The sequence below is a fragment of the Mixophyes fleayi genome, chromosome 7, assembly GCF_038048845.1.
Source record: "Mixophyes fleayi isolate aMixFle1 chromosome 7, aMixFle1.hap1, whole genome shotgun sequence".
Taxonomy (NCBI): Eukaryota; Metazoa; Chordata; class Amphibia; order Anura; family Limnodynastidae; genus Mixophyes; species Mixophyes fleayi.
Window position 1 is genome coordinate 44,569,651 of NC_134408.1, and position 21,952 is coordinate 44,591,602.

Below are 21,952 nucleotides of genomic sequence, written 5' to 3' on the forward strand. Positions count from 1 at the left end.
ATTGCAGACACATGTTCTAGCTTCCATATGTGACAGTCATCACTAGTAATCAGCACTTGCATAAGCAGGTGAAAGTGATATAACAGAAAAACACGTACCTTTTGACATGCTCAAAGCTTGAATCGGATGTTGCTGTGTGCACTGGCGCTTGGCACCTTCTTACATTACATTGATTACATGGATACTTCAATTCCCTTCCCCCTCCACCCCTGAAATTGTAGGATGTAGTAAAGGTCCTTTGCTGCGTTCACTGGTGTATAGACTGGTTGTGGGCATGTGCAGGGTGATTTTAAACAAAATACTGCACATAATGGCATTTAAGTTCCTTAATGAATCAGACCCATAGTGTTTTATGTGCTTTTTGGGCAATTTTTATTATTTTTTAGTTGTAAAAGGGTAGGCATATGTCCACAGAAAGGTGTGCACACCATAGTTGCCAATGCGCTACCACTTGAAGGTGCCGCAGGCTCCCCCCCCCCCCCCCCCCCTTCATTTTGGAGATGTCCCAATCCTCATTCTTAACTTGAATGGAGCAGGGATGGGGCAGCATTTTCTCCTCTTGGGAGCATGGCATTTGTTTTCCATGATCACAGAAGTTGTGGTGGCAGCTACAGTTAATAACATTGTAATAGACAGGGCCCAAGACTAATTCCTGTGGTCTCTCCTAGTCAAGAGCTAGCAGAAGCAGTAGGGCACCATTCTTACAGGGGCACCTCATCCGTGACAAAAGAAATAAATTGAATTTTCCGTTTCTCTGTTTTATGAATAACAGCAGGAATCGAACAAGCGTGGGGGGTATGGTGGAGCAGCGCTTGCACAATAAAGCAACTTCTACGCATGAGCCATAGACTGTCAAAGGAGCTTCACAATGCATTCACCTACTGGGGGCAGCAGGTGCTTTAGCCTGTGACTGAAATATTATTGTAATGTCACTGAGGCATAGTTTGACTAATATGCATAAGGCCAAAGTTCCACGTAAAGTGAAAGAAAGAAAGTTGTAATGGACAGAGGGGTGTTGAGTGAAAGCTCCCCATGATGTGAACCTATATAATGTTTATAATACATCCATTTTAAATATTTTTAATATGATGGAAACACAGTAGCCTATATTTCCATCTTTGGCTTTATATTTCCTTAAATTCCATCTTAAAGGGTAGGAACCCTCTGGCTGCATCACCGTATTTACTGAAATGTAGTTGGGAGACTAGGCAGCAGTGGGTCATACCTAACCGAATAAATAGTTCAAGGTTGGGTAGGATGTTAGTCAATCATGTGATGCTCACCTTTTATCCTGAGACCACATTTTATCCTCTGCTCATGCTGTCCCGCAACCGCATTGCATTCAAATATTGTGATGAAGCTGGAACTTACTATCCCCTTAAAAGTGACTGTTTCATAGCAAAAATAATTTTGTGCAGTTGACTTTTGTAGCTACAAATGTAATTTAAAAATAATGTTAAATCTTTAATTCAACATTCAAAAATGTCTATTGTGGTGGTAATCGTTTGCAAAATTACCACCATTCCGACACCGAGAAGTACTAAACTTAAATTACGAATGTGGGAAAAAATGATTGTAATATAAGCAGACTTCCCTCCAGACCGACGCTGTAGATCTCCGATCGCAGCAGATTGGCGACTCCAAGTTATTCTGACTAGGCAGGTGTCCATCAGTAGATTTTCACGTCATTGCGACTTGTATCACTTTTAATTTAAAACGTCAATGTCAGGACCACGCAGGTTAAGTGTTTAAACACTTAACCCAACATTGCTGCTTTAAATTAAAAGTGATACAGGTACCCATAGTACCCAACCCGTCTATTGAACACTGTATTCATACATCTTGGAGGTATTTGGTGGGTAAACATGGGTACGCACCTATGCAATTATCGTGCATATCACACAATTCCTGACCATTTGGTTTTGCAAGACTGTGTATGCTCCCATGATAAAGTTTTATCTTAACAAAACACATTGCATCTGTTGATTTAGTTTTCAAAACGTCATAAAAATCATGATTAACAATGGAACAATATCTTTACAGCAGATGTAAATTAGAGATGAAGATCACAGATCTTAAATTGTGTAGGTGTGTACACATGAGTTGGGATGCTCATCGGGACTTTCAATTGTTGGTGAATTAGTTTTAAGATCACTTTTATTATTTTGACAACACAATCTTGAATAATAACTACATGCTTGTGAGTATGGAATGAAACAATTTTTAGTTACATTTGCTAACTTTTGTGACCTACTTTGGCCAGGAGTCATTTAATGGTTTGCAATTAGTGTAACAGCAAAAAAACAGAAAAGAAAAACAACGAAACAACATACAGGTTACCAGAAAACTACAATACAATCACACATCTCACCAGTTTAGTCCCATTCTGATCCATGGGTTTTCCGTGGGTTACTCCTATCTGTTGTACAGCCTGGCGTTCCTCTATTCTCCGACGCTATCTTGCCAAGTATTCTGCACATGCGTATCCCGGGAACCTTTAAAAACCTCTGCTCCATGGTGATAGGGCCATCACCAGTGAGTTCCCTTTATAAGGATCCTCCTCCTTTCTATGGGTGTCAGATCATCAGGTCTCCCTACCTGATAGAAAGCATCTCCTCTGACTCCTGTCCGTGCTCATACTTACCCTGTTCCGGTCTTCACGAGTTAGGCTATTCATTCTTCTGCTACAGCTTCACCCGTCATCAGTCCTGTTCCAGAGTTATAACACCTGTGTGGATTTCAGTGCTTCTGCTTTCCGCAGTTCATCGCTTCACAGTATTACCTGCTCAGCTTATATCACAGTCAAGACCTGTGGCCTCACTGCAGAGTATCGCTCATCATTGGTCCTGTTCCAGAGTTATAACACCTGTGTGGATCTTAGTGCTTCTGCTCTCTGAAGTTCATCGCTTCACAGCAATACTTGTTCATCTTACTCTGCAGTTAAGTCCTGTGACTATAGATCTTCGCTCAGTTAGTCCTGTTCCTGAATTACTACACTATCATATACCTCAGTCCTTCTGAGTCCTGCAGCTCATCGCTTCACAGCATCATCGTTCAGCTTATTCTGCTGTTAGGACCTGTGACTATACTTCATCGCACAGCATCCGCCCTGTTCCTGAATTCCCTTACACCTGAGGCTACATTTCATTCTGCCTTACAGTTACTTTGTGGATCTCCAAATTATTTGCTCTGCGCCATCTAGAGGACCGCAACCTGCGGTTGAGAGCAGCTAAGACCATATGCCCTTGCGGGAATCCCTGGTGAATACATCTCCTCCGTTAGACTCCGCACCTATCTGGGGGTAAACGGTCACTCAAGCAGAGATCAAGATCCTTTCCACTATCTGGCTTTTGTGACAAATACAATGTAATTTAATAAATATATGCATGTATGTGTGTGTATATGTATATATATATATATGTTATTTATTTTTCTTTAAGTGACTTGTGAATAGCAAGTTTTGCAGCTGCTCATGTGGACAGCAAGAATGATGCCTAATGATTGATGTCACAGAATTCTGTTGGATTCTTGACAATGACATCCATTTTGCAAGGCAAGCAAATTGAATATGTATCCTGTAAGATATGGCACATATTTGAAAAGGTGGTCTGTCATCATCTTAATAGGTGTTGCCTAATAGGCTAACATGCAGTTTGTCGGAAAAGCCTAGAACTAACATACCCTAACTAATCATACCTTTCATTAATAAAACAATACAAAAACAAAAGGATTTTTTTTACTTAATATAAGAACACAAAAGCATCTTCCTGATTCATTTTTTTCAAGCGTAAGTACTGCAGATGAAATGCCATTGTATTTAAATTGAAATTACAACTGTATATTTTGAAAGCCACAAAGATGCAATAATTTATTCATTTACAGACTGTACTTTATAGTAAAATACGTTCTAAGACATAAATATCCTACTGCTTTCACATACACTGATTTTTAATGTGCAAGAAAAATACTTAACAAATTCTACAAACTGCTGGATTTTTTTTATATTCTTTATTATACACATACTTGGTAAAATACATGTGTCCCATATTCTCGAAAGTGGAGTAATGAAATTAATCAAAATACGCTTAAAAACAAAAGCAACTGGAAAATCTATTGAAGGCAATGTCACCCATAGTTATGTAATTTTACATGTTATTGGTTACATCTAATAACCGAATGAGCAAATGTCTGATCATTTTAAATTTCAGAGATAGCCACAGTATACAGTGAAGACCACAATAGCATTTTTTGTACTTTTGACAAACAGGACAAAATACAGTACAATTAATGCATGCCCTTTTTTTCTTTTTTCAGTATGTTTTATGTTGCATCCTAATTAAGATTTGCAACCAAATCAAAGACCGTTGAAACTGAAAGAGTATAACACACAACAACAGCACATAAACAATACATAAACACTGCAACTACCACCATGGATTAAAATATGTTGGTGGCCTTGTGCATTTTGGGTGTTTTCTGTGCTTAAAAAAAGTCTAGTGGGTCTCGTAATCCTCTAGTACCAAAATACTTTTTGAGAAATTGGACTTATAAAGTATGTTTTGTTATGTGGAAATATTTTACAAAATGTTTCCTTCTTCCACTTTTGAGAATATGGCCCTTTTTATTATAAGGTGTGTCAAAGTTTGTTTGTTTTTTGCTTTAGACAACATAGAAGTCATTTGCACAGAACGTTAGTGAGTGATTGAGGCCACGTTCACACAGATATAGTTTTTTCTCCTATTTATTCTTTTCTAAATCTCACAGTAATGTATATGCACATTTTAGACGTAGTGCATTTGCACATTCCAAGTACACGAGACGCCTTGAAAAACATCTGAAAAAAAGTCAGCTTGGATATAGCCTAAGACGGCTGGGTGTACCTCCTAAGCGGAACACTTCTGGTGCCCCAGTACCTCTCAGGGTCATTTAATAAGTGGGTGGCGTTAATAGTTTACATGAGCGGACTAGAGACCATGGTTGTTGTTATACACACAATGGATGGTGTAATATAAATAATTTAATAACATTACTGATTGTGTTATAAACTTACAGGGTTATTAAAAATATGGGTTAAATAACAGAAATATGCTGCAACCCAGAGAAATCAACCAGACATTCACTTTCATCAGTCTCAAGCAAACTATATGTCTGTTTGGTTGCTACAGTATGTGCTATAGCATATTTACAAAGCCTTTAAATGTTATACTTTCCCCTTCTGTTAGGTGATGCTATGAACTGTGGGTGTATTGGTGAAGCTGTGGCTAAAATTAATTGTTTTTAGGGATTTTACAATGAAATGCAGACAAAAGAAAGAAGAGCAATACTTGATTTATGGTTGATTTATCCAGTTGGATAATATGTTGTGTTATTTCTTTTTAGGGGTGGCACATACCTAGCTCCTTACAGGTCTTACTGGCAAATAAACAGCATTTTAAATATTGCAAGGAAACAAGTTGTCTAGGGCCTTAGGCTTGTCACCTGTATTAGTCACTCTCAGTCACACTGCATGTTAATTACTCATAGGAGACCAGAACACAGACTGCTACTTCTACTAAGTAATCACTCAGGCTGGTACAAATCAGTACTGTCTGCTGGCCACCCTGTAAACAAATATATGTAGGTATCTTGGTACATACACTCTCCCCTTAAACATGCTCATTGAGTGATCCATGCGACAGCGAGGGATTCACTATTGATACACTATTGGTAAATGCGTCACTGTAATATCTACAGCACGTACAGTTCTTGGTAGCAGGATTCTGGATGCATTGAACCCTCTGTTAAGGAACCCATCATTTCGTAGGAGCCTTCACATGTCCAAACAGAGGCTGTGCGTTACATGACACTGCACTGGGTGGTTCCACAGCAATCTTTGAGGATGGCCATTCCTGCTTTTGTTATAGAAGGTTTAGTTGGTGGGAGTTCAGTTTTCTTTTCGGGAATGGCATCTGCAACATTCCAAAAGAGATGGTTATCAAGGGACCAACAAATAAAAAACAAATGTATATAAAAACTACTAATAACATTCACAAATATATTTGTAAAATTTCAAAAGTTCTTTATAAATAACGTATATTATATTATATATTTATTTTACAAGTTTAAGCCTCCGTAATGTAATCCTTCTTAATTTCTATAGCAGTAAGTATCTTGTTTTATTTTACATGAAAATACAACTTCCTGCTATCTGTTTTTGTCGAGAAGATGAAAATGTGTTAGAAATCAGTGGTGTTTAACTTTATTTTTTTAAGCTTCCCAAGTGTCAAGAGTTCCCAAGTGTCAATGTGCCATATTTTGGGCCTGAAAGAAGGTGGATATCATTGTACAGTATATCTTACAATCAAGTGACCCTAAAAAATAGTTGCTGGGAACTCTTATAGCATCTAGACCCATAGGGTGACCACCCCTGTTCTATATTACAATAATATATTTTGTATTTTGTATTATAGAACTAAATGCTGTTGCAATTTTCTGATATATTGTGAAAAATTATTAATGTTTCAAGAGGTAACATCAAGTTGTAAATAATAACCAGCAGTAGTGATAGGTACTTTATGCATTATCTGAAACATGGCTTGTGAATTACTCAGGGTTACATTGTTTAACAACATTTCAAAGTGCATCAGGGTGGTACAGGGGGTACTCCTGTAAGGAGCCTGGAGCCACCGTTTGCCCGTCACCCACTGATGATACATGCAGGAGCGAGTTTCTCACATTTTCACACCACCGCTGGCTCTGACTGCAATCAATCTCATTCAGGGAGATCTGATGGCCTGTGTGGAGGTCTGAGGGACAGGTAAGAAGCATGTGCGGAGGTCTGATGGGCATGTAGAGGGGATGTAGGGAGGTTTGAGTGGCATGTGAGGGGAGGTTTGGAGTATGTGAGTATCTGAGAACTTCTGGGAGTCTGAGTGCATGTGGGGCTGTTTTGGACCATATAGGAGGATGTGGTGGATTTTTGGAGCAAATGAGGGGTATGTGGGGGTATTGTGGAATGAGTGAAGTGGGTGTGCCGAGCTATGCACAAAGTTCAGGGTATATTGATCCTTCAGTGGAGATGTGTGAGACTTCCACCCTCCCCAGATAGACTGAATTTGAGCCCTTAAATAGGCCCAAACTCCTTCTTAATGAGGAATGGGTGGGAGATGATACTGCCTCCAAGGAGGTTAACACTTTCCTCATATGTGGCAGTTTCTCGCCCTACCACATACCTCCCCCATTAAAAGGTGGTCTGAGGCAGAAGCTAAGCACTCTAGCCGTACTTGGGGAAAAAAATGTCTGCCTTAATATGCAAGCATCCTGAATGGTGACCTCAAAAGCGAACAGCCGGAGCACAACGTAATACCTTGTCAGGCAAGCATTGAGTCTTGCATAGAACCTTAAGTGAGCATGATCAGTGACCACAACAAAGTGTACCCTACCGTGGTAATAATGGATTGCCTCTATGGCCCACTTGAGCTTGAGGCACTCCTTCTCTACCACCGAATACTGGGTTTTCCTTAGGGCACAGATTCCGACAGAGATATAATACCAGATGATCTACTCCCTCCAATGTGCGACTGTGTCAAGATTTTGAGGCTTCCAAATGTAGCATAAATTATCTAGTAAAGTATGTAAAACAGGACCCTCATAAAGGATCTGCTTGATAGTAACAAAGGTAGCCTGACACTCAGAAGACCATGTTACCCTACTGGAACCGAATTTTTCAGCTGGTCAAGGAGGTTAACCATTTCCTTATATGCGACAGTTTCTCTCCCTGCTACAGTAATGTACAGATCTTTTGAAGGTTGTATGTGCTATGTGCTACGTTCTGTGTTTACATATAGATCTGCTTTCCATAATTCATGTACCTATACATTTTACAAACAGGCCCCAACATTCCAGGACCCAGCAGGTTGGGAATGCTGCAATAAGAGGTATAACAACACAGTCCTCCAACAGGGAGGGGGGTAGCATGCTCTTGTTTCATACGCAATCTCCTTCTCTTTGTTCACTGGGCTCAGAGAGGTGGGTGTCAAGAATGGGAGGGGGGTGGTGTTCCCTTTCTCGCTTTGTCACGAAGCAGGATCTGGAGGCAGTGGCAAACCAAGGTTTGCACTGGCAGAACAAAGGAGCGTAGTCGAATGGACTCCTTGAAGTAAAGCCCAAATTCCTGAAAAGGCTTTTGGCCTGAATTTCTGCAAGTCTGCAGGTTGCTGTCTTCAGATTTGCCCCTTGTTGTAACAAGCTGGTAGCCAAAGAAAGTGTAGTACTGAATATAATCTGACAAGCCAAGGTCTGGATAACTAGTAAGTAAAACACACTGAGAAGCAGGATAGTGTGCTGGAGCAAGGTAGTGACCAATTATTATGGCACGGAATAGTGCCCAGGATGCTGTTTAAATATGCATGTTTGATTTTAATCTACGTCCTGATGATGTCAGCTGACTGCAACTTAGAAGAGCTGTGTGTCCGCTGTTATACAACAGAGCGAGATGAGAGGGGGAACGCAAAGCCAGTATGTGATACTTAAGCGAGAAGTGAAGTACAGAATGGGTGCAGAGGAAGAGGAGGCAGCTGGCCAGCCTGCTTGTTAAGGTAAGTGAGGAAATGGCGCCTTCAACATTTTAGTCAAGTCCCTATGGAAGTCTGTAGCCAACAATGTCAGTGCAATTTTGGATGAGGTTTTTATTCCTGCCCTTTTGTGTTACAAGCATAATAAACTATAACATTTAGTAAAAACTTGGACACACACCACTGTTCCTGGGGATAGAATGATATTTAAAGTGAGTCTAGTTATCTCATGATGCAACTCCGAACCCATTGAAAAAAAACATGCAGCGCCAGGAAGGGGTGGGTAGTAGGTTGAGCATTGACTTGTAAAGAAAATGTGTATAGAATCACTAAGGTTGAAAAACAACCATGATGTCTGGAACATGTTGGGCAGAACAGAGACTTAATATACATGCAGTATATCTCGTACATGTGTCATCACAACCTACATATCCCAGAATTGTGCAGAATGTGCTTAGTAATGTTTGGGAATGGCCTTTCAGTGCTTAGTGTAACAGATAAACACTTACTGGCAACTGGCCTTGTGACTTTGTCCAGGGGCTTTAATTTGATGCGAAGAAAGTCTGCAATTTCTTTGTCTTCCTCTTTTTCTCTGGGAGCAGAAAATTAAACATTATACATAAAAATTATTATCTTTTTGTATAATCAGTACTTATACACACAGAACAATTTGTCTAACATCCAAGTTAATTTACATTGATGGCATCTTTCTAGAGAAAAGTGAAGAAAGATAAGTGATTCCCTGTCCGCACCACAAATAGAGAGAGGAGAAATGCATCTGCTGCCTTAGGGCTCTTACAAAGCGGTGTTAAGACAACGCCAGTGACACTGCATGTCAATGCTTTCTGAAGCCAGGGGTGTCAAAGGATGACACATTAGTTCCCTAATGTTCTACTCAGTGAATCTGAGTAAATGGAACATGCAGGTTCTAAACGACGCTGCTATGTGACATCGTTCCCGGCTGCAGGCTCACAGGGGTATTGGGTCATTGGAACCATCCCTATAAACATTTACATGATTCTTTAATGGCAATGAGCAACATTGGCCTTAAGATTGCAAAATAAAATTTAAAGGAAATGTCCCCTTTTTTTAGTGGTTACATGTGTAAAATAGACCCTACATCAGGCCTGTCCAACCTGCTGCCCTCCAGATGTTGTGAAACTACAAGCCCCAGCATGCTTTGCCAGTAGACAACCTGTTGATAGCTGGAAGGGCATGCTGGGACTTGTAGTTTCACAACATCTGGAGGGCCGCAGGTTGGACAGGCCTGCCCTACATCATCAAGCCAGTGTCAATGGTTTCAACTGAGAAATGCTATACATGCTACTTGATTGAAATCTAATGTTAGGCTTGTTAAATGCTTAGGGGGAGATTGGCCATGATGTGCTGCTAGACATCACCACGATGTCCGGCTGTGCACATTGCCGGCCATTATAGTAAGGTTTCTCCACTAATATTTCCTCACACCTCGTAGAGATGTGAGGAAAAATAAGAGGAGATTTCGTCCTCAACATCAGCACGCTGTGTCTCCGTGGACTGTTCCAGAAACACATTGGGCTAGATTTACTAAACTGTGGGTTTGAAGAAGTGGAGATGTTGCCTATTGCAACCAATCAGATTCTAGCTTTCATTTTGTAGAATGCACTAAATAAATGACAGCTAGAATATGATTGGTTGCTATAGGCAACATCTCCACTTTTTAAAACAATGATTTGTCTAATAAACTTTTCGTGCCAAGGAATATGCAGAGGACAAATGGAAGAGCACAGGAAGGGGTTCTTTACATTATAGAGGTGATGGATTTAGACATTCTATCCAATTGCCAGTGTTTGATGTCAGAGAGAATTTTTGTGACACCAAATTAGAAAATGTCACATGGAGTTTTTGTTTTGGCTTCTTCCATATCCTCAAAATTAGAATTCATGAGAAACTGAAGATAATAGACTTTTTTGTCAATATTACTAACTATATAACTATATAAATGCTTAATTGCGTAGACTTAAACCTGAAGGCATATAGAGACAAGAACAAGAAAAAATAAGCTTAAAACCAAATAACACTACATTTGCACATTGTAAATCTCTATCACACTGCATCAGATCAATATCAATACTAAAAAAATATCCTTTGTACACAACGTAATCAGCTTGATTCCATCCCATAACGATAGAAACCTCACCTTAATCTCTCAACTTCTGCATCATCTACAAGGAAATCTCTTTTCTGTACCAGCTTCTGAATCTTCTGAATAAGCTCATCTTCTCTTTTCTTCTGCTGATTCGTTTTATCTTTCTCTGCAACACAGTTCAGTGAAATGAGACAGAAATGAGTGTGGTATATTTTTATTCCAATTTTAGTGTCAAATGTTTTTACACTGAACTACTTAATCCTCTTACTGAATATGCTTCCAAACAAAACCAAATCCAGACACTTATTTTCATGCTAACATTAAGCGTGAACAATGACATAAGAAAATCGTATTAAAATGTTAGCTATTTTGAGCAATAACTTTGTGTCCTAAGCACAAGGAAATCCAGACTTGGATTCGGTTTCTTGAATCCTGAGTTTAATCCTTAATTTAATGCATCACTATTTTTGTTAGAAGCTATTTATCGGGGAGCAAAAGCAACAGTGATGGGTCCATGTCTGTAATTTAAAAAAAAATAGAACATCAGCACATTATAACATTAAAGGAACAATGTGGTTAAATAAGTTTTATCTTTAATACTCTTGGATGTTAACCATCTGCATTCATTGACTTTGATTTTGAGAGTGCAAGTAACACCTCTTCTGTTGAAAACATATTTGTGTCTACAATACAATAGTGTATATCTTTCCCTCTAGTGTTGGCGACTCCATTGATTTTTCAACAATAAATATAGTACGAAAATAGTGAGACTGCAATTTATTTTGTCTCCTTTAACATATCCACCCCTTCAGTTTTTAGCTTACTATTCCTCCCTTTATGTTTTCCTTTAATGTATCTAAGGAACATTTTATCACCCTTTTTACTGACAGTCCAACACAGGTTTTGTTTGTTAAATCTCTTTCAGAGTAGTTTTTATAGGCTCTTTTATCCTGCTCTGATATAGTCTGTCTTTATTTCTTTAATACAGTTTTCTTAAGATTTAGAACAACTGCCACTTCATTGAAAGAACAACCGGCTTTATCTTCCTTTGTATTTGCTAGCATATTTGTTGCATTTTATAATGCATTTTTACATTGATTTCACTGTTCATGCCCTCTACTTATTAATTCCCACCCGATCAGAGAATTACATAACTGAGTTCTCATTTGACTACAGTTAGCCTTTCTAAAATCTTTGTTTTGCTGTGCTTCTGCTTTATCGCTGCCTCTATATTAAACCACATTAGAAGCCAAAGCACTGTCCTACATTTTATTCGACTAGAGAACTAAATCTAGATTTTTTTTTCCTTGCATGCTGGTTCCATAAAGAAATATTTGAGAGATGGGGATTCTACACTAGCAACCTGTTTCCCCACCAGCAACCCATCACCACATGATCAATCCTTAAAAAAGACAATGTTTGTCGAAAGGCATTTGAGATCGGGAAGCTTAAACATTTTGCTTTGTTATGAGCTTTATGATGGAATGAGCTTTATGATGGAATCGCCCAGGAATACTTCATGATGAAACACGTTCTTGTACCTGCTTCCTCTGGTAGGTATGTATACATAAATTACTGTTGGATATTAAGAATGTGATTTTACTCTGGTTGTTTGTAAGAAGATTTGTGTTATCACCACATTTTAAACAATATATTATGCCATGTACTCTTTCCTTCCACATATATTTGAAAAGTGTCAGGTTCTACTCATGTGAGAAAGATCTAATAAAGAGATTGCCAATCTAAAGGCGGAGAGTTTGACACTGCTGATCACAAGTTCCTAACACATTCCAGTGGATGTCACAATGACTGCTCTTGGGTGCTTGTTTTTAAAGATTGTTGCAGTATATATGTTTTCACAAGTTAACCCGTGCATGATATTCATGCATTCTAGTCAAATCAAGCTACTTAAGGTGTTAAAAAGGTTCTTGTTATGCATTTGGGCCATAGCCCAGGCCTCCTCAGGGGAAGAGCGTTACTTCCCGCCCTTTTTTAACGTGGTTTTGTCCACATGTCACCACCTCATCATTCTTCTCCATCACCTCATTCTTCATTTTCATCGCCACATCTATCCAGATGTCTATCCAGACACAGGGATCTCTCTCAGCGGTCCTGAGTATCACACTCCTCTCACTCTGTCACCCCTGGCAACCACCAACCACTCCCCACTGTCACCCCCGGCAACCACTCCCAACTGTCACTTCTCCTTCAAGAAATATATATATATATATTTTTTTTTAATCTTTATAAACACTTTTAACAATTAACAAATTAAATTAACAAATTAAAAACATCTTAGTATACCAAATTTCAGCCCTTTCTGAATTTTTTTTCCACACACACTAAGAATTTAGTAGGTCAGTGTATAACTCCGCCCAGCAGGTGGCGCTGCAGCTTGGTTTTATTTTTTCAACACACAGACAGACTAACACACGCCACTAGACATTTATATTATAGATTGCCAATCAACTTTCGTAACATATCTGATGAAATGTAATTGTGGGAGTTAATATGTGGGGAGAACCACAAGAACACTCAACATGAGCTTTCTGGAGCATAGAAGAAATGTTATGAAGGGGAATGTAGCACATAGATTGTCAAGATACATTGCACAAAATCATGGGTGTAACTTAAATGGAATAATTGTAGTTCAATTCCTACTACTTTAAGAGGTGGGGATAGATATAGTAATCTTTGCAATAGGGAGGCTTTCTGGATATTTTTACTGCGGGCACTATACCCACAGGGTTTGAATGAATTGATTTAAAATAACATGGCATAATAAGATATAGAATGGGCTAGAGATTACATAAAATCAGTGCCCTTAATAGTTAAATATTTATTAGGTTTAAGTGAGAATAGGTTTTGTGAGAATAGATGTACATGTACTATGTGGATGTCAAGATCATAAGTTTGAATGCCTTAGTTTACAATTTTATGTCTTTTGAAAGATGTGTATTTTTTGTTAACTGTGAGATAAATTTCCTAAAACCCATGAGAGGCTGTTGTGGCTCAGTAAGATGAATTGGACATGTGTTAATGAGGTTGATGGCTCTAGTCCCTTCTGGGTTACCTCCCTAAGGGTATTATTACATTTTATCATTTTTTAATCATTTGGATAAATTAGGAACCCTCTAATGAGTGTTTGATGATTGAATATATATTCTTTTACTTTTATGGTGTGGGTAGTGGAATATAACGTTATGTGATAGAATTATAAACTGAAACCCACTAATTTGCTTCCTTTTTATGTCTTTTGGAAGGTGGGAGTAGGAGCCTAGTTTCACAAAAACCAATAAGAGACAGTTGTGTTGCAGTACAATGAGAAACAGATGTGGGTTGATGGTGTGATTCTCTTTTGAGATTCTTTACTTAAATGATTATATGACGATGGAATGCACTTTTTTTTCAATTATAATTTAAAATCACTAGCTATTGAACGTTATGTACATCACAGGTGGGATTATAGATTTCTTGGGTTAAATTTGCCCCATAGACCGTAGAGCTTTGTGTGTGTATATGTATGTATATATATATATATATATATATACAGGGCCGCCGAGAGGGGGGGGGAGCGGGTACTATTTACCCGGGCCCGGCCATGCCAGGGGGCCCGGACCGGGCCCCCACCGCTGAATTTTATTTTATTTTTTACACTTTTCTTTATTGCAATTTTTTTTTATTTTTGTCTTCTTTTTTTTTTTTTTTTTCCCGGGGAGGGGGGGGGGGGGGCTTGGGGTGTCCGACCCGTCCGTTGGTGGGGGGAGCTAGATAGTTAAAAAAAAAAAAAATTTACATATTCACCTGATCGCGCCGCCCTCCCTCCTCTCTGCTCGTTTCACACTGACTGTCGGGCGTGACGTCATCAAGTCACGCCCGACAGTCAGTGAGGAACGTCGCAGAGGGGACCAAGCAAGAAGAAAGAAGAGAACACAGAAGAAAAGAAAGAAACTAACAAGTAAGTAAAGAACAGAGAGTCAAGGGAAGGAAAGTAGAAAGGGAGAGTGTGACAAAGAAGGGGGAGAGATGTACAGAATGAAAAAAAAAGTGGGGAAAGATGTACAGAATGAAAAAAAAAGTGGGGAAAGATGTACAGAATGAAAAAAAAAGTGGGGAAAGATGTACAGAATGAAAAAAAAAGTGGGGAAAGATGTACAGAATGAAAAAAAAAGTGGGGAAAGATGTACAGAATGAAAAAAAAAGTGGGGAAAGATGTACAGAATGAAAAAAAAAGTGGGGAGAGATGTACAGAATGAAAAAAAAGTGGGGAGAGATGTACAGAATGAAAAAAAAAGTGGGGAGAGATGTACAGAATGAAAAAAAAGTGGGGAGAGATGTACAGAATGAAAAAAAAAGTGGGGAGAGATGTACAGAATGAAAAAAAAGCAGGGAGAGATGCAGTGCCGTAACTAGCCATTTTAGTGCCCTGGGCGAGACAGGGAATCGGCGCCCCCCATCTAAGTGGGAGTGTCAATTGTCGGGTGGGTGTGGTCAACCTACTGTGGGGGCGTGGCTAGCACTTTACAAGTTCTAGACCGCACTGAAACCCCCTCCCTCTCCATTATTCTTGGTCTGGCTTTGTAAGGATCTTTATGTAATAAGCCTTCATAGAATCAAAGTACTTTAAATGCAGCTATCACATGCTAGCTGTATAAAAAAATTAATTGGTTATTGAAATAAAACTCACTGAAATTAAAACATAAATGTAATGGTACCATCTGTATCACACTGCCCCTTCATCCCACTGTGCTCTCCATAACAGTTTCTCCTTTATCACACCGTGCCATGGAGCCATCTCTATCATTGTGCCCCCTTGTCACCATCACACTAAATATAATATATATATATATATATATATATATATATATATATATATAACACAAAACAAATGGGAGGGGGCGCCAAATAGTATAATACTGTATATAAAAATACAGAAAGGTATACCAAAAGTCAGAATCTTAACCACTAAATAGATATAGACACTCAGGTAATAATAGTGGATCAACAGGAAGAAGGAAATGAGGAACCACTCTAGAACACCAGCGCCGTGCCAATATAATATGCGTACCAGATAAAAGATCTTTAAAGCTTATCTGTAGGTATAACCGGTATCTTCACCAATCAAGTTGAGCCTTATTACCCCATGGGAATAGCAGATGCTTCATACAATCAGTAGTATTCAGGATAATGGAGAGGAAGAAACTCACATAGTGTAATGCTGTATAGCAATACATTTATTACATAAATAATGTGGATGTGCACTTACATAAAAAATATATATATATACACACACATGTACACACACACATACAATATAAAGAGCCTCCTAGTGTCCGCCATACCTTACAGAGAGCATTCCTGTGACCGCCATACCTTACAGAGAGCATTCCTGTGACCTCCATACTATACAGAGAGCATTCCTGTGACCGCCATACTATACAGAGAGCATTCCTGTGACCTCCATACTATACAGAGAGCATTCCTATGACCTCCATACTATACAGAGAGCATTCCTGTGACCTCCATACTATACAGAGAGCATTCCTATGACCGTCATACTATACAGAGAGCATTCCTATGACCATCATACTATACAGAGAGCATTCCTATGACCGCCATACCTTACAGAGAGCATTCCAATGACCACCATACAATACAGAGAGCATTCCTATGACCGCCATACTATACAGAGAGCATTCCTATGACAGCCATACTATACAGAGAGCATTTCTATGACCACCATACTATACAGAGAGCATTCTTGTGACTGCAATACAGATAAATACCTCACCTGAAATTAATAGACCCCACCATTAAATTAAAAAGCCCCATCAATAAATTAAATTGACCCACCAGCACCTCACAAATAAACTAGTACCCATTAAATAATTAGCCCCCACCTAAACGTCACCATTAAATTAATAGCCTAACTCCCACCCATGTACTAAGACACCCAACCTCCCTACCCTCATATCACACATTATATTAATACATACCCCCCTTCCCTCACACATTATGGCAGCATACCACCCCATCCCTCATAAAGCATAGCAGCATCCCCCCCCTCCATAATAGCAAGATGCAGCACACATTCCTCCCCTCCCTAATAGCAGCACACATTCCCCCCCTCCCTAATAGCAGCATACATCCCCTCCCCCCTCCATAATTGCAGCTTACATTCCCCCCCTGCCTCCCTCCATAATTTCAGCTTACATTTCCCCCCCCCCCTTGCCTCCATCCATAATTGCAGCTTACTTTCCCCCTCCCCTTGCCTCCATCCATAATTGCAGCTTACATTCCCCCCCCCCTGCCTCCATCCATAATTGCAGCTTACATCCCCCCCTCCCCTCCATAATTGCAGCTTACATCTCCTCCATAATTGCAGCTTACATCCCCTCCATAATTGAAGCTTACATCCCCCTTCCCCTGCTTTGAAACTTACCTCCTGTCCAGCCGTCGCTGCCTGGCTCCTCTCTGCTTCTCTGCTCCTCTGCTGCCTAGCAACGTCATGACATCAGACGCTGAGGCAGAGGGCAGAGTTCAGAAGGGGGTGGAGCCGGGTGCCGGCCGCCATCTTGGATGCGCCGGGCGGCCGGCAGTCTGAATCTGAGGTCTGTTTAATTTTTTTTTTTTCTTTTCACTCCTCACACAGAAGTCGGTGCGGGCGGCCACTGCGCCCCCTTGGGACTGCGCCCGGGGCGGTGGCACCGCCCGCACCGGCCTCGTTACGGCTCTGGAGAGATGTACAGAATGAAAAAAAAGTGGGGAGAGATGTACAGAATGAAAAAAAAGTGGGAGAAATGTACAGAGTGAATAAAAAGGAGGGGAAGCAGCATGGAGGGCGCAGTGTGAACATAAGGGGGCACAGTGTAGTGATGAAGGGGCACAGTAATGTGCACAGGGGGCTTGTTGCAATGTAGTGAGTGTGAGGTAGATGGTGGCAAATTAATGGGTGCTATTTTGTTTGTAGGGTGATGGGGAGGCAATTTAATAGTGGGGACTTAATTTAAGATGGGGTGGTTTGGGGGCTATTGAATGTGGGGATGAGTTTGGGGAGAATGAGGTCTATTTATTAAATGTGACTATGAGTTATTTAATGGCAGTGATGGTTGCGGGAAATAGGTATTGCTGTTTGCAGGAAGGGAATAGGTTTATTTATTAAATGTGAATACTATTATTTTAATGTTGGGGCTGGAGGAATGCCTAATTATTAATTGTGGGTGCTATTGATTTAACGCCGGGGCTGGCTGTAATTTTCTAAGTGTAGCCATTTTTTTTTCCAAATAGGTCCTTCAACATTCCAGGATCCAGACAAGCCACAACTAAAGAAACCAGCAGCCACAGGTGGAGAAAGTGAGAAGAACAGGTAGGAGAGAGCAGCAGAGTGTGTGAAATGTTGTGATTCTAGTAGGGACAATACCAATTTTTGGTGAGTGTTGTGCCCAATGTTAGGTGCAGGCCAAGACTGAACTGTTTGTGTACACACTGCATTCTTTGTATACTACACTGTGGTGGTAGATGTCCTGAAAGTCAGGAGTGCTTGGACATATGTGACGCTCCGGCGAATTGAGTGCCTAGTGATTTTGATGTTAGCCACGCCCCCAAATGCCTAACTACAACTTTGAAAAAATTTGCTCCGCCGTGAGGCGGCGCAAAATTTTTTTGCATGCTCAACTATAAGGGGGGGCCCCACAAATTTGTTGTACCGGGGCCCTGAATTCCTCTTGGCAGCCCTGTATATATATATATATATATATATATATATATATATATATTCTGTGCAAAGTAAGAATGCCTGCAAAATAGAAGTGTTAATAGTTTATTTTTAACAATTAATAAAATGCAAAGTGAATGAACAGAAGAGAAATCTAAATCAATATTTGGTGTCACCACCCTTTGCCTTCAAAACAGCATCAATGCATCAATTCTTCTAGCTTCTAGGTACACTTGCACACAGTTTTTGAAGGAACTCGGCAGGGAGGATGTTTCAAACATATTAGAGAACTAACCACAGATCTTCTGTGGATGTAGGCTTGCTCAAATCCTTCTGTCTCTTCATGTAATCCCAGACAGACTCAATGATGTGATCAGGTCTCTGTGGGGGCTATTTGATTTGATTTAGATTTCTCTTCTGTTCATTCAATTTTTATTTTGTTAATTGATAAAAATAAAATATTACTTCTATTTTTGAAAGCATTTTTAGTTTGCAGCATTTTTTCCACATCTGCCTAAAACTTTCAGTACTCTAAGATGGTAAGTCATTGTGATAGCAGCTACTCCAGCTCATCACCCCCAACCAGCAAGGGAGCAGCCTAAAGATGAAAACACAAATAGAGCCAGAGAGCACTCATAGTGCAGTCATTTCTCAACACCAGACATTTGTGTATAATTCTACTATAAACTTGTGTATAACTTGAAAATCATATAAAGCTTATCTGTAATCCTCCTGAAATGGTCCCAAGGAGAGGTTCAGATCCAGAAGTCAGATACTGAATTACTATAAAGAGCAACAAAAGCACAGCAAGTGGCCACACGTGTGTGGAATTGTTTCCAAAGTGTTTAATTCCCAACACACTTACAAAGGTAAGATAAAATTATGGCTTATTCTGTATCATCATCTCATAAGACACTGTCACAGGTCTAGGCCAAGCAGCAGTACAGGATAATAAAACATGTTCTGCGCACAGCACTTCATCAGGGGTGAAAGGTCAACTTGCAAATGAACATTCTTTTAGAACATGCATAATTACATAATTGAAGACCATTCTATGAAGGAATAAGCAAACCAACGATATCAGCACCTAACAGGGGGAACATTTTCACCAAGACATTCTGACAAAGGACCATCTCTACCAAGGACGCTGGGACCCTGCAATGCTGGGGGACTGCTGCAGGTTCCTATTTAGAGTGACCAATGAGACACCGTACAAACGGAAAGCGTCATCATCCTATTTCCCTAAAGCAAAGTAACTTTACATTTAATCTATTATTAACAATTACATTGCTGCTAATTTGGATTGTTATGAGTTTCTGAAGTTTAGTTACTGTAGTTTTAAACGTTTTTGTCGTTTTTTTTTAAAAAAAAATTAAAAATGAATACGATGAGAATATTTCAATTCTATAGAGATTATTTGAAATTTTTACTTATCTTATTTTTTCAGATATAGCTATACTGCTTTTGTTATTTGTGTGTGTCTAATAAATGTGATGTTATAGAGATAATCTGAGGGGGTTTTTTTCCCACTAAATTCAGCATCTCCAAATTAGGCAAAACCACCTATTCACATGGCAGAGGCAGAGAATATTTGACATATTTTTGAGAAGTGTAAGTGTTGGGGACTAACTGAACCCTTCCTCAGAGTCTCAGCTCTGGAACTAAATATAAATGGTGGCAAAAAAATTGGGGGAGTTTTTAGACAGGCCAAGTGATTTGGTTTTGATTTACCCTTTTACACCCACACATCGCACATGCCCAAGTGGGTGTTATTGTGACAGTTGGCACCACACTAGCACTCATCCATTGTCATAAGATGGTGAAGGATGATTCATTGGACTCTTTTACCTGCCATCACTGTGCTTTTATCAACACTGAATTCCTCACAGCTCTGGAGCCATGTGTTCTAGTCTGAGAAGGAGTAGAGCTGGTATATTTCCCCATGTTTGTGTGGGTTTTGATGACACTGGCTGCCTGTACCACAGATTAACCATTGTAGTTATTTGATCTACAGTTGTTTTGCTTTGCATGGATATCACAATCCTGAAGTATGTGTTTCCATTCCCTCTTGCACTGTGCTGATGATGTGTTCCTCTTTCAGTTCCATTCTGACATCACCTTAGACATTGTTGTTTGTGAAACTGCCCTGGTTGCCTATAATCAGGACTAGCATGGCTGAGGGGACATCAGCCATGCTAGTTCTGATTATAGGCAACCAGGGCAGTCCAACATTTTTATGCATGATCCAGACCGCTAGTTGATGTTTGTTTTATTAACACCATACTTGCCAACTCTCCCGGAATGTCCGGGAGACTTCCGCATTTCGCGAGAGTCTCACGGACTCCCGGGAGAGTGTGGCAATCTCCCGGATCTGCCCACTTCCTAGTGAAGTCAGCAGAATTAGGTCCAAAACGCAGCAATTCATCGGGAATCACAGCGCTTGGCCCCTGCTGTAAAATGACGCGTTTGCATCATTACGTCACGGGGGCCCCCATCACGCCCACCTCCCCTGGCTGGCTCCCGTTATCCAACATTCAAAACTTGGTAAGTATGATTAACACATGAGCAGCACCTGTGTGAAAACACTTCCTTTCAATATGTTTGTTGCCTCTCCTTTATCCAGGTGTTTCCTTTTTTTATGTATAATATTTCTTTATTGAGTTAAAATCGAACGTACTGCAAACAAAACCAGCAAACATACTGAACAATACAAGAATAACTTTATATAAAAACAAAAATATCAGAAAGACCTCGATATAACAATACAAAATAGCACAAGACCTACGGAGATCTAATAAAAGGTATATGGTATTTGTCACTTATAGAAACTGTGATCTGGATCTCCCCTCGAGGCAGAATGGATCACTAAATTTGACTATCGCAGGATTAGTAAAACTAACAGTGTCTCTATTCTATGTCCATTAGCTGTACGTAGCTGATTCTTGTCACCTCAAACCTGTGGCAATAAACTCAATACTTTTTATATTGCATATAATAATAAATGCTGGTACAACGGGAACTTTTCTATTTTATCTTTAACCTGGTGATTTAATGGATCGTGTATTAGTGTTTTCAGTGCAAATGCTTCAGTTGTGGACTACATTTGCACCGAACATGCTAAGAATATAATGTTTTCATCGTTTGTGATAATTGTCCTTTAAAACTATAAAAAATGTTATTGCATAGTCTGAATAAACAATAAATTTCTTAATGAGTCCATTACACATTAATTTTCAAAATAATCATACTATCCCTATCGTAACTGCAGTCATTTATATTTTAAAATCAAAAATTTGTCTATGGTTCTGAGACACATTGAGCAATCATATAAATTTATGCCAGTGGGAAGTCTTTAGAGGTTCTTTTGGACATCTAGAGGCTATTACTGTTCTGTGCTTCATAAACTTTTAATACCTACACAATTATAATGTTGCTACATGAAACAAAATCCTGACATCCTAGTTTTATTTCTCAGCTTGACATTGTGAGAAGTATGGGGAATGTGTGGGATGGGATTTGCCTCTGGCTCCCTCGTCCTTTTTCCATTAGGCTTTAGTG

The 21,952-nt window shown here is 39.6% G+C and overlaps 1 protein-coding gene across 1 annotated transcript in view; it reads right to left on the reverse strand.

Moving 5' to 3' along the window:
* Positions 1 to 4,997: 4,997 nt before the first annotated feature.
* The window catches only part of BMERB1 (bMERB domain containing 1), a 162,387-nt gene continuing 145,432 nt past the window's right edge, over positions 4,998 to 21,952 (reverse strand). The window contains exons 4-6 of the mRNA XM_075179772.1: positions 10,732 to 10,846; positions 9,062 to 9,144; positions 4,998 to 5,948 (exon numbers count right to left, since the gene is read on the reverse strand). Coding sequence (XP_075035873.1) covers positions 5,836 to 5,948; positions 9,062 to 9,144; positions 10,732 to 10,846 — 311 coding nt within the window. The 3' untranslated portion in view covers positions 4,998 to 5,835. The remainder of the gene's footprint in view (positions 5,949 to 9,061; positions 9,145 to 10,731; positions 10,847 to 21,952) is intronic.